The sequence below is a fragment of the Psammomys obesus genome, unplaced genomic scaffold, assembly GCF_907164565.1.
Source record: "Psammomys obesus unplaced genomic scaffold, mPsaObe1.curated_primary_1811, whole genome shotgun sequence".
NCBI lineage: Eukaryota > Metazoa > Chordata > Mammalia > Rodentia > Muridae > Psammomys > Psammomys obesus.
The window spans coordinates 14,620,281-14,633,416 of NW_026596073.1; the positions used below are offsets into that span (position 1 = coordinate 14,620,281).

At 41.6% G+C, this 13,136-nt stretch overlaps 1 protein-coding gene across 1 annotated transcript in view; it reads right to left on the reverse strand.

Annotated features, from left to right (window-relative positions):
* Positions 1-12,177, reverse strand: part of Lemd3 (LEM domain containing 3) — a 19,699-nt gene extending 7,522 nt beyond the window's left edge. Inside the window, exons 1-2 of the mRNA XM_055626204.1 lie at positions 10,629-12,177; positions 8,354-8,376 (exon numbers count right to left, since the gene is read on the reverse strand). Of these exons, the coding sequence (XP_055482179.1) occupies positions 8,354-8,376; positions 10,629-12,177 (1,572 nt within the window). The remainder of the gene's footprint in view (positions 1-8,353; positions 8,377-10,628) is intronic.
* Positions 12,178-13,136: the final 959 nt, after the last annotated feature.

A 13,136-nucleotide genomic window follows, 5' to 3' on the forward strand; every position in this document is an offset into this window, starting at 1 on the left:
AAAAAAAAAAAACAAAGGTGTGAGCCAGGAGGGAGGGAAGGTGGGAGGGAGGGAACCTAGAGATGTGCGGAGAGATGGCTCAGCAGTTAAGAGCACTTGTTGCTCTTGCAGATGACCTAGGTTCAATTCTCAGCACCTACATGGTGAATCATGAACATCTGTAACTCCAGTTCCATGGATCTGATGCCTCTTCTGACCTTCTTGGGCACCAGGCATGCATGTGGTATACACATGCAGGTAAAATATTCACACACATTAAACAAACCAACAAATAAGAAGGAAAGGGAAGAAGAATGCAAAAGGAAAACAGAAAGGCAAGCAAGCTGTACTCCTATAGCCTACAAGAGCACTGTTACTCCTGTTTTGCCTGGCCTGTAAAAACTGACCCCAGACCTCACAGACACAAGTAAGTGTGTCCTCTTACTACAGTCAACCATCAGACCAGAAAGATCACCTCTCATTCCTATGTCTAGCTTCAAGAGTAATAGAAAGCAGTTTAAATTGGAAATGGGAAAGCAAGCATAGAGGAATATGCCATAAGAGTACGGGAGCAGCTGGGAGTACTACTATCACTTCAAGCTAAGAGGCATGTGTTGCCTTAAGATAAGGAAAGTCAACTCACAGGAGTAAAGACAGCACAGGATGCAAGTGAGCAGCAAGCACCTCTCTGCCAAACCCTAAGTGGTTGTGTCTGAAATACGAAATACAGTAAACCACTTAAACGAGAATGGCTGTAAATCCCACACTTATTCAGAATACCTGTTCAACAAAGTAACACCTCTATCTCATTATTTGTATCTGTAAATTGATAACATACTACTACACCATATTACTGGAAATATTAACTGTAAAATTTTAATAGAACATAATGCATGGCACATTGTAATCATCCCAAAATTAGTCACTGCATGTAATTAAACCAATTATGTAACTCGAGGCAGTCTAGAATACAGGCTGTTCCAGTAAGGAAGCCACTAGCCACATGTGTCTACTGAGCCTTTGAAATATCATTAGTCTGTTGATTTATACTATATGTTAGACAGACTCCCTGAGTTTTGAATCCTTAGTATACTCCAAAGAAGCACATAAAATATTTCCTCAGCAATTTCTACACTGGAAATGTCAAAATGATACTCTAGTTATACTAGATTAAGTGAAGTTAAATTAGTATTCAGTATACTCATTTTTCCTTTTGTGCTTTAATGTGGCTACTAAAAAGTTTTTGCTAAATATAGTACTTGTACTGTATTTCTACTGAATGGTTCTAGTAAAAAAAAAAAAACACATTGATGTTTCAAATTCAAAATGGAATATAACTGTCATATGTTTTACAAAAGTTGGAGATCTTAATGCACTTTAAATTCCTCCAAATTAGGCAGTACGGTTTTAATATCATACTTACCAAATCCACTTTATACCTTCCATTTTCTTGACTGCACCCATTTAATTGACTGTCCATTCACTGGAACATACCTCATCTTCACACTTTGGTATAAGAATACTGGTCCTACTTTATAAGTAGGTACTACTTCACAGCAAATATCAACAGAAGCTTACTCTAAGAACCAACTAAGGCAGGTTTCTAAGGGTCTTTCCGGTAAGGAATGACTAGGGAGGAAGACCCCTAAAGTGGCCGCACCTTCAGGCTGCAGCCCAGACAGAAAGTGACAACAGTGCTGCTTTGTCTACCTGCAGTGTTCCTTGCTAGTGAACACATCAGTCTTGCTGCTGCTGCAACTGCTGCCATTCTTTGCTTACAAGGGAACTCACATCTTAGACTCTTCCAACCCAAGACTAAATCCCAACAGCTCAGGTGTCCTCCAAGCCTTCAGAGACAGACAAGAGACTGCTGACGCTTGAAGGCTTTGTGGACTGAGCAGCTGCGGGGTCCTCAGCCTTTCTAGCATGCAAACAGTCACTACTGGACTACCAGCCACAATCACATAATTCCTTTTCATAACATATCTTCATTCTATTAGTTCTGTTCCTCTAAAGAATTTGAGAAAAACACCACCTAAATTCTCAAATGTATTTTCTGGCTCGAATTCGGTACTACATTTTACATTAATGTACTATGCCTCTGACTTGCAAATCGACCTTCTCACGGTTAGCACAGTTAAAATCTAGCTTCTGATTGTATTTTATGATGTATCACAGTAATATAGCTACAGAAATAAAAGGTTCTTCTTCATTCTGGGAAATAAAGAAGACACTAATTAGATCACATGAAACAATAGCTCCCTTTATCTACTCAGAGAGCAGAAGAGACAAATTCAAAAGTACTGATAAGGATTATAAATTTAACAAATTGTTCATTACTTATTAACATTATTAGCAAAACATGCCATTGAGCTATACAAGTGTTTCTTAAATTATACTACCTTAGCTGGAGAATTCTAACTTACGGTATTAGAAGTACAATTCAGATCACTTCGAGTTTCTTCAAATCATTCATGTACAATTCCCTATAAAAATCACTGGGCATAAGGCTTCCTTTACTATGCTTTCATTTAATAGATATAAAAACTAAAGCTTAGGGGTTCTAAAAAACTTCGTACCCAAGCACAGCAGCACTTGAGCAGCAGCAAGACAGCCAGAGTACAGTGAGTGGCATGTAGTCAAGCTGGGGCTGCAATGCCTCGTTATTACTCAGTTGAAGGGCCCTGACCAAGACACTTGTTTTTTATTTCTTCTGCATTTCAGTTTCTCAAAGGGATAGCAGTAACTACTCTCATGAAAATTAAAGTATCCACACATAAAGTTTTAATTAATATTTCCTTTTATCAGTTAAGTCTTTAAATTCTGAAAGAAGGGACACTTGAAATGGTAACTTTTTTAAAAAAGACATTTTGTCATAAGAATAAAAATACTTCCAGAACATCTTGAACTTAGCAGTAAATGTTCAGACTTAGAGCATTTTCATTTGGGGAATATTTATTCTCCATGTTTCTTCCAAAAATTAAAAGCTTAATTCTAAAACCTTGCATAAAATAATACCTACATTAAAATTGTGTGATTTACAGATGGAATCCCCACTTGAGAAACTTGTGGCACCAAAAGTGGTGGGAAGAACGATCAGCCCACACTAACGTTAGCACTGGAATCATCCAACACCTCCTTTATAGAGAGTGTATGTTGTGGTAAGCTTTACCATAAGACACTCAAATTTGCAGAAACTACTTTTTAGAAGTTATGTTTCAAAGGTTACAATATACAATCCAAACAACGTTGCATAGTATCCAAACCCTAAGTATACCTGCCAACACTTTAGAACATTTCCTTTCCAGTAAAAGAAACATAAGAATAAATAGACAACACAAAATTAAGTTAAAAAGATAAAACACACATACTATTTATCATTACCATACTATGTAACTGCTTTACCACTTAAAGATAAACCCTAAAAACAATTAGTTTTACACTGGAGACCCATATCATAAGACCACTACTTTTCCTACCAGTTTACAACTGTATAAATGTTTTAGAGTGAGAAAGTATCTTATTATAGCTTTACATATTATGTACTACAGTTTGTATTACAGCAGACATCCCTTACCCGTATATCTATGAATCTAAAATCTTAAGCGAAGATAAATGGTTCCACATAGTTGAGTATAATTTTGTGCTTTATTTTCACAGATTATTCTCAGCAGTTCTTGGATCTCAGGCACTAACCTGTATAACCTACCCATATTCTTCATAGTCTTCCAGATAATGGTTAAGGAAGAACTGAATACTATGTACTTACACGCGAAAAGGCAGTTCACCACGGTGACTGATCGCTACTGCAGGCTCAGTCCCACCCACACAGGACTGCCTACATGAACCTCAGCAAGTTCCTTGATAGCTCCCAGTCTGTTATCCTATAGCAGGGAAGCGCCTACATGAGGATCAGTGGGTGCTCAGCCCTCTGTGTGGAACACAGCACACAGAAGGGTTGTATTTTTATGACAACCACTACCAGGCTTTACTTTACAGGCATTATTCTGTTACACTTTCCCACTTCAGCTTCACCGATGAGGACTAGAGCCTTGCAGTGCCTAACTCATCTTTAGTGTAAAAGTTCATAAGTGAAAATGCCAATTTCCGTGCACAGGTTCCCTGTACCATTATTTCCTCAAACCACTTACTTCCATGGAGATAAACAAGTTCTCAATGATGTTTATAATTTTAAATTATGATTATTCTACAGAGAAATTTTAAAATAAAGACTCTCTCACAGATCTTTTTTCTAAAATGTTTCTAAAATCATCAAACTGGTTATAACAAACATCTAGGATCTATAGGAATATTGTTAGGTCAAAAAATATTGTTTTCTTACCAAGCAATCAACTTTAAAAATTCTCAAAAACGACAGCTAGCTTTCATTCTTCACAAATAATTTCAATAAGTATTTTTTCAAAAGTTCTAACACCATGTCAACACCAGGTATCAACGTCTAGACTCAGTGAAGTCTAGATCTTTCCTCTCGAGTGAAAATACTTCTTAAACAAAACCCACAAAGTGGAACACTTCTTGGTAACATTCAGCCTTGTGCTTTAACAGGGGAATATGAAAAGTTAGTTCTCCCTTCAGCTAACAGTCCTTGAACTCACATAGTGCACCAGTCTCTCTATGCCAATCACGTTTCTACAGTAATCCAAAGGATAGTTCTACTTGAACTTGAAAAACACTTCTAAATAAAACACATTTTATCTATTCCACAACTTTTCCAAACAAGAGCCCTCTTCTGCATCTCTAATTCTTTTCTATGGTATCAATATTCATAAGTCATTCGGGCTCATGATCACAAAATAATCATTTGATTCCGAATACAGGAAATACAGACAACAATCAACAAACATACTTCAAAACATTCTCTTAAGCCATATCAATTCCCAATTACCAACCTAAGTTTCACAACACTCATAATTATACTACTCCTCACTAACTTTGTCACTCCATTACCTACTCCACCTGATTATCCTTCTTAAAAACACAATTTGACTGTGTCAGTTCTCTGCTCTAAATCCTCCATGAATTTCCATTGCTTAATCTACTAAACTAAGTCCAAACCTGAAATTCAAGCTTTGGATATTTTGACTGATAAAGTGAATTCTCTACATTTATTAAAGCGTAGGTACTTGTCACATAATTACCTGTTTTTAACCACTTCCTATGACTGACCTTGATGTAGTCCAAATTTCTGTGGGAATGAGTTATTTTCATATACTCTTATCGGAGTAAATAACTGAGATAGACAATGAGCTCTTCAGTTATTATTCAAAGTTCTTCTCAAGTTTGCATGAACAATGAGATTCCTAGACTGAAAATGTGAAAATGCTGGTGCCTGTCATGTACAATGGCATATAGTGTTTATACAGACCCTCCACTCATCCTCTTCTATACTCTAGATCATTTCTACATTACTTTTAATGCAAAATACTATGTAAATAACTGAATATAAACTTGTCAATCGCTACATAAACATTGTACCATACTATTTAGACAATAACAAAGTAAATGTGTAGACACAAATTTCTGCCACATATTCTTGATTGGTAGCTGGTTAAATCTACAGATGTGGAACCTACAAATACAGTGTCTGTGTTGGGTACTATATGTGATCACTTATTCAACAAACATTTACTGGGTCACAAATTTATGCCAAGAATACTAAAGTGATTTCCATCTTTTTCAATAACACTGAACATGTGACATACATTCTCATTTAATGCTTAAAGGTACCCTCTTTATCAATAAAGCACCTTCTTTTTTTTAACATTAGACCATTACTTTTCTAGTAAAGTCAAAGAACAGACAGGGAACTAAAATTCAGACCCAAAACTGAATACTAAAGCCTATACCTGACCTACGACAAAATTAACGTAGGGAGGGTAATCTGTCAGCCATGAAGGGCTCTCACCATCACACAGTATAATAAACACTATGAAGGAAGCACAAAGCGATGGCCTAAACCGAGATAAACAGGATGAAGTGTCTGAGTTCACAAAGCAAACTTTTAAGAATAGCAGAGAGGAAAAGAAATTCCCACAGAAGGGGTAGTATGTGCAATGACACAAAATGCCATTATATACACAATGACTGGTAGGAAGTACGAATGAACAGGGCAAGCATAATCTCAGGACAATTTAATCAAATTTAAATTTGGCCAGTGAGATAAAGTCAATGAGTATTTTGAAGCAAGAGAGACTAAGCATGCATATATGTGTATGCTTTAGGAATACTACTCTAGCACAGCAATAGGCTGGAAAGGCCTAGAAGCACAGGCCTCTTGGCTATGAAGAGTTCAGGCAAAACTAACCCAACAGCAGAAGTAGTAGGAACAAAGATTGAGCCAGGTGGTGGTGGTGCACGCCTCCAATCCCGGCACTCAGAAGGCAGAAGAAGTAGAAGGATCTGAGTTTGAGACCAGCCTGGCCTACAAGGAGAGTTCAGAGGCAGCCTGAGCTATACAGAGAAAGCCTGTCTCAAAAAACAAAACAACAAGAAAAAAGACTGATTCAAAATACAAAGAAACTAGAAGTACTAAACATCAAAATAACCAATCAGGGAAGAACATGGTAAGAAGGTGAAGGGAAGGAAGGAATATAGGCAAACCCAAGTTTCCCTCTTGAGCTCTGGCTATATATGGAAGCACCACTATCAAAACAGGGAATAGAAGGGCAAAAACAAGGTGGCGGTACTGAAAGGGCCAGGTGGGCTAAGACTTGTGTGTAATAAACAAACAGAATTACAGCATTTGGAAGAGATGTTTATTAGAGAATAAAAATTGAGAGACAGTACCCGAGATTGGGTAAAACACCCCAGGAATATGTATAAAGGAAGGCAATGAAGATAAGTTCCCAGAACTAAACATATTGAAAGCAGAAGCATAGGCAAGTATGAAGGAGAGAGTGGAGATGTGCAGGTTTTCAGTATATATCTAAGGGAGCTGGCAATGCACAGAATGAGCCCAAGAGAAGAGAAATGGAAGTTGGCTACTGGTGACTTGAAGATTGACTACAGTAGAATCACTGGTGGGGGAAGGAAAGGGTAGGCAAAACTAAGTGACTAGCGCAAAAGGAAAGAATGAACGTCTTGACTGAGAAGAGAGCAGCAGTAAAAAAGAACACAGAACTGAACATTTTTAGGATAGCACAGATTTTAGCACTTTTACAGGATGAGAAAAAGACCTGTGGTGAGAGAAATTCTTAAAATATACCTTTACACTTAAAATCAGTATATGGAAAAGATACCTATGATACAATATTAAGTGAAAATACAAGTTGGTTAACACATAGAGAATGATGTCACTTAAAATTCAGACTGTTCCATGACTTCACCCATGCCAAGACTGACTTCATCATGTGCCAATTTCCCTCACATGCAGTCCCAAAAACACTGGCCATCTTTCTGACCCTTCAACACACAAGCTTGCTGTATCTGCCAGAGTGCTCTTCTTGCCAATGGCCAATCCTCCAGGCAATTCTGATGACCTTGGTTCCTCAGAAAGACTTGCCTACCTGTAGGTAGTATGACATAATCGCCTCCCTCCAGCTCTCTAACGACACCAGCATTTCCTTGTGCCAAAGATTAGCACAACATAATACTAAAACTCTTATTTGTTCACCTGTCCATCCTTTTTTCTGGAATATAGGTTCTGAAGATTTCATCTGCCATGTATTCACATATTGTTCAACACGATTGTCTGTTTAAAAATTCTTGGCATGGTAGGCACTTAAAAGTAAAACTTACATACATACTGAGTGAAAATGAACACACCTATATTTATGTTAAAAATAGGAAGAAAGTTCTAAAAGGAGCTAATATTCCTGTTATAAGTTAACAGGAATGAGTATGAAGTTAGAAAGAGGGAAATAGATAATTATAATCATTTTGTATCTCATCTCCAAATTGTCTACAAAAATCATGTCTTTTGTAGCTGAAGAATGACTTTTAAATAATACCATGAATCTACAACAGGCAATCTTCTGTTTTCTCTATTTTTTAGTGAGCTGTCATAATTTGATCTATGGGACAATTTTATTGCAAGCTAATGTGTGAGTTGTTCTGCTATTAGTTGAAAGTTAGAATGTTAATCCTTGGAATTGGAAAAAGCTTAGATCATCTTATCTGTCACCTAACTCTACAGACATGAAAGCAAACTCAGAAATTTAAAAAGATACTTATGAAAAAACTGCAAAGACCAAAATAATTAAGAACTTTTTACTTAAAAAAAAAAAAAGCCAAACATTTAAAAGACCATTATACATTGCGTAACTTAAATGATAACTACTACGAGCGTACTGTCACATATAACTAACTACAACCTTCTAGTGAAATTATTACTTGAGGTAAAACTCAAACATACTATTTGACCAATGACCGCTAACACTGCAACATAACAGAGATTCAGAATATAGAGAGTGAAAAACATTCACTCTTAAAAACCCTAATGCAATTAAGTTTAAGGCCAAACCACCTGAACTAGCAGACATGTCTTTCTACCACAGATTCACTATCCTTCGACTCAAACTTCTGCATCAATCGCTTTAAGGTGTATCTAATGGAACTGATGATAATTAAATGTTAAACATTTTTAAAAACAGAAAATACAATCTATGTTAATAACTATTTCATTACATAAATACTATAATTTACCAGAAATACATCAAATTTCATCGAACTTCTAAATAAATATCATTCTATGCTTAATAAATAATCTCATTTGATCCTCACAACCACAAGGTTGGCATATATTTCTACCACTTAGCATATAAGAATAAAGCTCGGGAAATTAAAGAATTTGATTCTTTCAGCTAACCCCTATGTCATCTCAACTACTTACCTCTTGTTTTTTCCATCCAGGACATCCATGTACCAGTATATTTATGAATGAAAGTAAGGTTTGTTTGTTTTTAATGGAAACCCCAGCATTCTTATCCAGCTCTACATAACAAAGCATTAATCATTCACCTTATGGTGAAACAGATATGAAAGTGGCCTTTAATAACTTGGGTCATCAGTAATTCCACATGAAGTCCTACCAAATGTTCTATTATTTTCTTAAGCACAATTAAGGTACCCTTTTATCTATAACACACTTTACAAGTCACACAAAATATTGAGAAAATGGGCTTTGTCGTTAGAAAAACAATCTAAAACCGATTCACAGTCTCCTGACTTACTAAATGTTTGACTGGACACTTGTTAACTTACTTGAAGTTCACTGCCCATAAAAAAAAGGTACCGCCTTTCCCTGAGAGCTGTTGGGAAGACTAAGATGCTCAGTGTAAAGCAGTTAGGTTTCAGTTAAGGGCCAGTTGGATGACATATAAGTTAGAAAAATAAACAGATGCAAAAACAGGTACAGTCAATGTCATTTAACTGTTGACTCTGATTTCCAGGATGGTGTTTTTCCCCCATCTCAAAGTTTAAGCCAGGACACAGTAGAGAGCCAATTAAAGTAAGGACTGCTCTTGCAACCCCTGCAATTAAACAATATTGTATAATTTGTTTAGAATATTGGACTTGGTTATACTGAAATCAAAGTTCATACTACTCAGTCTGCAAACTGCATCTGTCACACAACTGTGGAATAAAATATATAGAACCAGCTTGGTAAGTACAAATCATAATACTATGAATTCACATTAGGAGAAAAATCTTCAGAGCAAACAGGAAGAAACACTAAGCAACATAATAGTCCATTATACACTAATTTATGTCCAATTTTAATAAACCTCATCCTAGTCAATATTAACATGGTTTTCTAGCTTAGAAAAGGAAGTTCCAACCACAGTAACCTTCAGAAAGTCTCTTGCTCCATTCAAGTCCTCTCTCCTTCTGCTCAGAAATATTCTCCTGTCTCTACTATGTTGTTTGTTTTGTCCAGCTTGAGGTCTACCTCTAACCGTACCCCCTCTGACCATGCAATCTAAGAGCACACAACAATTACTTCATGCTTATATCTGCATGGGTCACACAACCGTTATCTTCTTTGAATGATCTGACCTATTACTGCTGTCTTGATTACTCAGTACAGAGGAAGATGCTGGCTTAATGAATGCACACACCTGCCTAGTCATTCACCGAGTAACCCTGACTCCAGGTTCCTGGACTTTCTTCAAGGGTGAAAGCGAGGGTACTCTGAGCTCAGAAGTGAAAGGAGGCGTGCCCTGCTGCCTTCCCCAACACTCATTCTCTTTAAGGAAACTAGAGAACTACCTATATTGTGTGTACCGGAATTCCAAAAACACGGCACAGGATCATAATGCACTTAAAAAAAGAAAACACTGGATTATTGCACTACTTAAAAATGGTAATACTTCAAAAGTCATGAGCAAATGGCATCTGCCATTTTTTTAGAACTATAAGAAATTAAGACAATCAAGTGCCTTTTACTAATAGGCTTGCAATGTTTTTTCCTTCGGTAAGTTGTTCCGAATTTAACAATACCCCATGCAGAAAAACTTAAAAATCGGCCCTAAAATATCATTGTGATATTGGTAATACTGTTTCTTCTCAAAAGACGTGCATGTATTCTGCGGTGTTCTCGGCGTTAAACAAATTTCTTGCAGGTAAAGGTCGTCACTAGCAACGTTGCATTTGACAATGTGGCCCTCAGAGTTGACTTAAATACTTACTGAGTCCTCCATCCTCGGGCACTCCCGTCCCTCTCATTCCTAGGTAAGTCAGTCCCAGTATTAGGAAAAATAAGCAGGCAGCAGTAAGGAGAAACATCGACAAGTAGTGAGCACTGAAACTCCCGGTCGGAGACACCTCCTCACGTTTAAACTGCTGGAGAAGTTCCTCCTCAGGTTCGCAGAGCTTCGGCTTGCTATAGGCGTTTTTCAGGTAGGTATGATTGGAGCCTGTATGGTTGGCGTGGTTGATCCTGAGTGAGCCAGGGGCGGCCGCGGCCGCGCTGGGAGGGAGGCTGTTGGCATATATGCTGGGGGAATCCACACTGAAGGCCCCACCGCCCGTGTGATTATTGGTTTTGAGGAGGGAAGCCGTGGGCGACTCCAGGGTTGGGTCCATGTCGGGAATCGGCGGCGGGGCCAGGAGCGGGGCCAGCTTCTTCCCGCCAGCCCGGTATCGAGGAATGGGGCTGGAGTCCGCTTGATCGCACCCTCCTCCCGGCTCGGCCGCCGCCTCCTCGACGTTTCGGCTCCTGTCTAGACTCCCGGCGGCCGCCGCCCTGTCATTCATCGCGAGTCCTCCCCCTCCCTGAACCGAAGTCTCCTGCCGGCTGCCGCCACATTTAGCAGTCAGCGCGGAGAAGGGTTTACTATGGCTCCGTCTGGGTCGATGCCGGGAAAGGGAGTCGTCCTTTAATACCTGTCTGGTGGAGGCCACGTCGTCGTCGTCGTCGTCGTCCTCCTCCTCCTCCTCCGAGTCCGAGTAGTGCTCCCGGCAGCTGTAGGGCAGGAGGCGGCTGCCGTTCACGGCGCGGCTGGCCCACAGAGGCTCCTCGGCCTCGGGATCCCGGTCGTCGCCGTCGGCCACCTCGTCGTCCACGTCCTCCGCGGCCCCGTCGTTCCCCGACGGGGGCTGCGGCTCGGGGCCGCCGGCCGCCCTCCGCGACGCCCACCACGAGTGGGGCTTCCTCCGCTCGCCCGGGGTGCCGCCGGCGGCGAGCTCGCCGGCGGCCGGGGGAGCCGGCGGCGCTCTGAGCCCGCGGGCCGGGAGCGCAGCCCGGTCCCTCCGCGCCCCGCCGCCGGCCTGCTCCCGGGGGCTGGCCTCCACGTCCGACTCGTCGGAGCTGAAGCCCAGCAGGACCTTGCTGCCCGCCGCGGGCACGGCCGCCGCGCCCCCGGGTCCTCCCAGGGGGCTGTCGGGAACCGGGGCCGACAGCCGGCCGAGGCCCGCGGGGGTCCGTAAATACGGGAGGTCCCCCGAGCCCGGCCGGACCCCCATCGCCGCCGCCGCCGCCGCCGGTCCCGCGGCCGCTGCCGTGTTATTGTTATTACTGTTCCGCGTCTTGTGGCCGCGGCCCCCCGCCCGGTGCTGCTGCTGCTGCTGCTCTTCCTCGCGAAGCTTCTTCAGCTTCTTGAGGTACACCGGCCGAGTGCTCTCCGTCACCGGACCCGGAGACAAGCCGTAACGGCGGAGCTGGGAGAAAAGCTCCTCATCCGAGAGCTGTTGAGGCGCCGAAGCCGCAGCCGCCGCCGCCGCCGCCGCAGCCGCCATTTTCTCTCCAGGGTGTTTTACAAGCTCCGCGCTACCGGAAGTGACGCGCCGCCCTAGACCCTGAACTAGACCGGGCTGCGTCGCCCTTCCAGCGCCACGGCCGCCTCGGCCAATGGGAGGCGCGGGAGGAGCTCACCTGAGCGGGAAAGCGCCACCTGAGCGGCGCGCGGCTCGTCCCGGGCAGCGTGGCCGCCCCGACCCCGCCGGGATGCCGGGCTCCTCAGCCCGCCCCGCGCCCCGGGCCTCCCGACGCCGTCCCCCGGCCGCCTCTCTCCAACCCACACCTTGACCTCTTCCCAGGCTCCCGCCACCCGGCTGCAGGCGCGCGGAGGAAAGCTGCCCTGAAGTTCATGGCGATACTTTTCCTGCTCGGATTCCTGGGCAGAGACAGACCCTGGGTGGGCAGTTTTGCCGTCTGACTTCCAGGATCCCTTTTCATTTTGTTTTTCCGTTTGACTCTTTTTTTTTTTTTTTTTTTTTTTTTTAAGTGACTTTGTCTCGATGCCTTTTCAGAGACGCCTCTCCTTTTGGGTGAAATGGAATAGATCGTTCACAGAATACAGTTTTCAAAAGCCAGAGCTACTCTTGGGTGTATGTAATTAACTTTTTTTGTGTGTTTTGTCTTGTTTCTTCAACTATGATGACCTTACAGAGCTGTCATTTGGAGAAATGAAAGCCTGTCATGTGATTCATTTAACTGAAGAAAAGACAAGCTCACCATTCAGCTACTCTCCTAGCACCTATCCAAACAATACTTAATAAATACTTTCATTTATTTTGAAATATTTGCCCCATTGGCTGTAAACTCCGTGTACAGAGGAACTTTGTGTCTGTTAATTTCGACACCAGAAGCACAGTAAACGTTTGTTGGATGAGATACTGAACTGCAAACTGTGACAGCATGAGATTTAAAATTTGGGGCCTGGAGGAAATGCCTAGTGAGGTCGATAAACTATCCC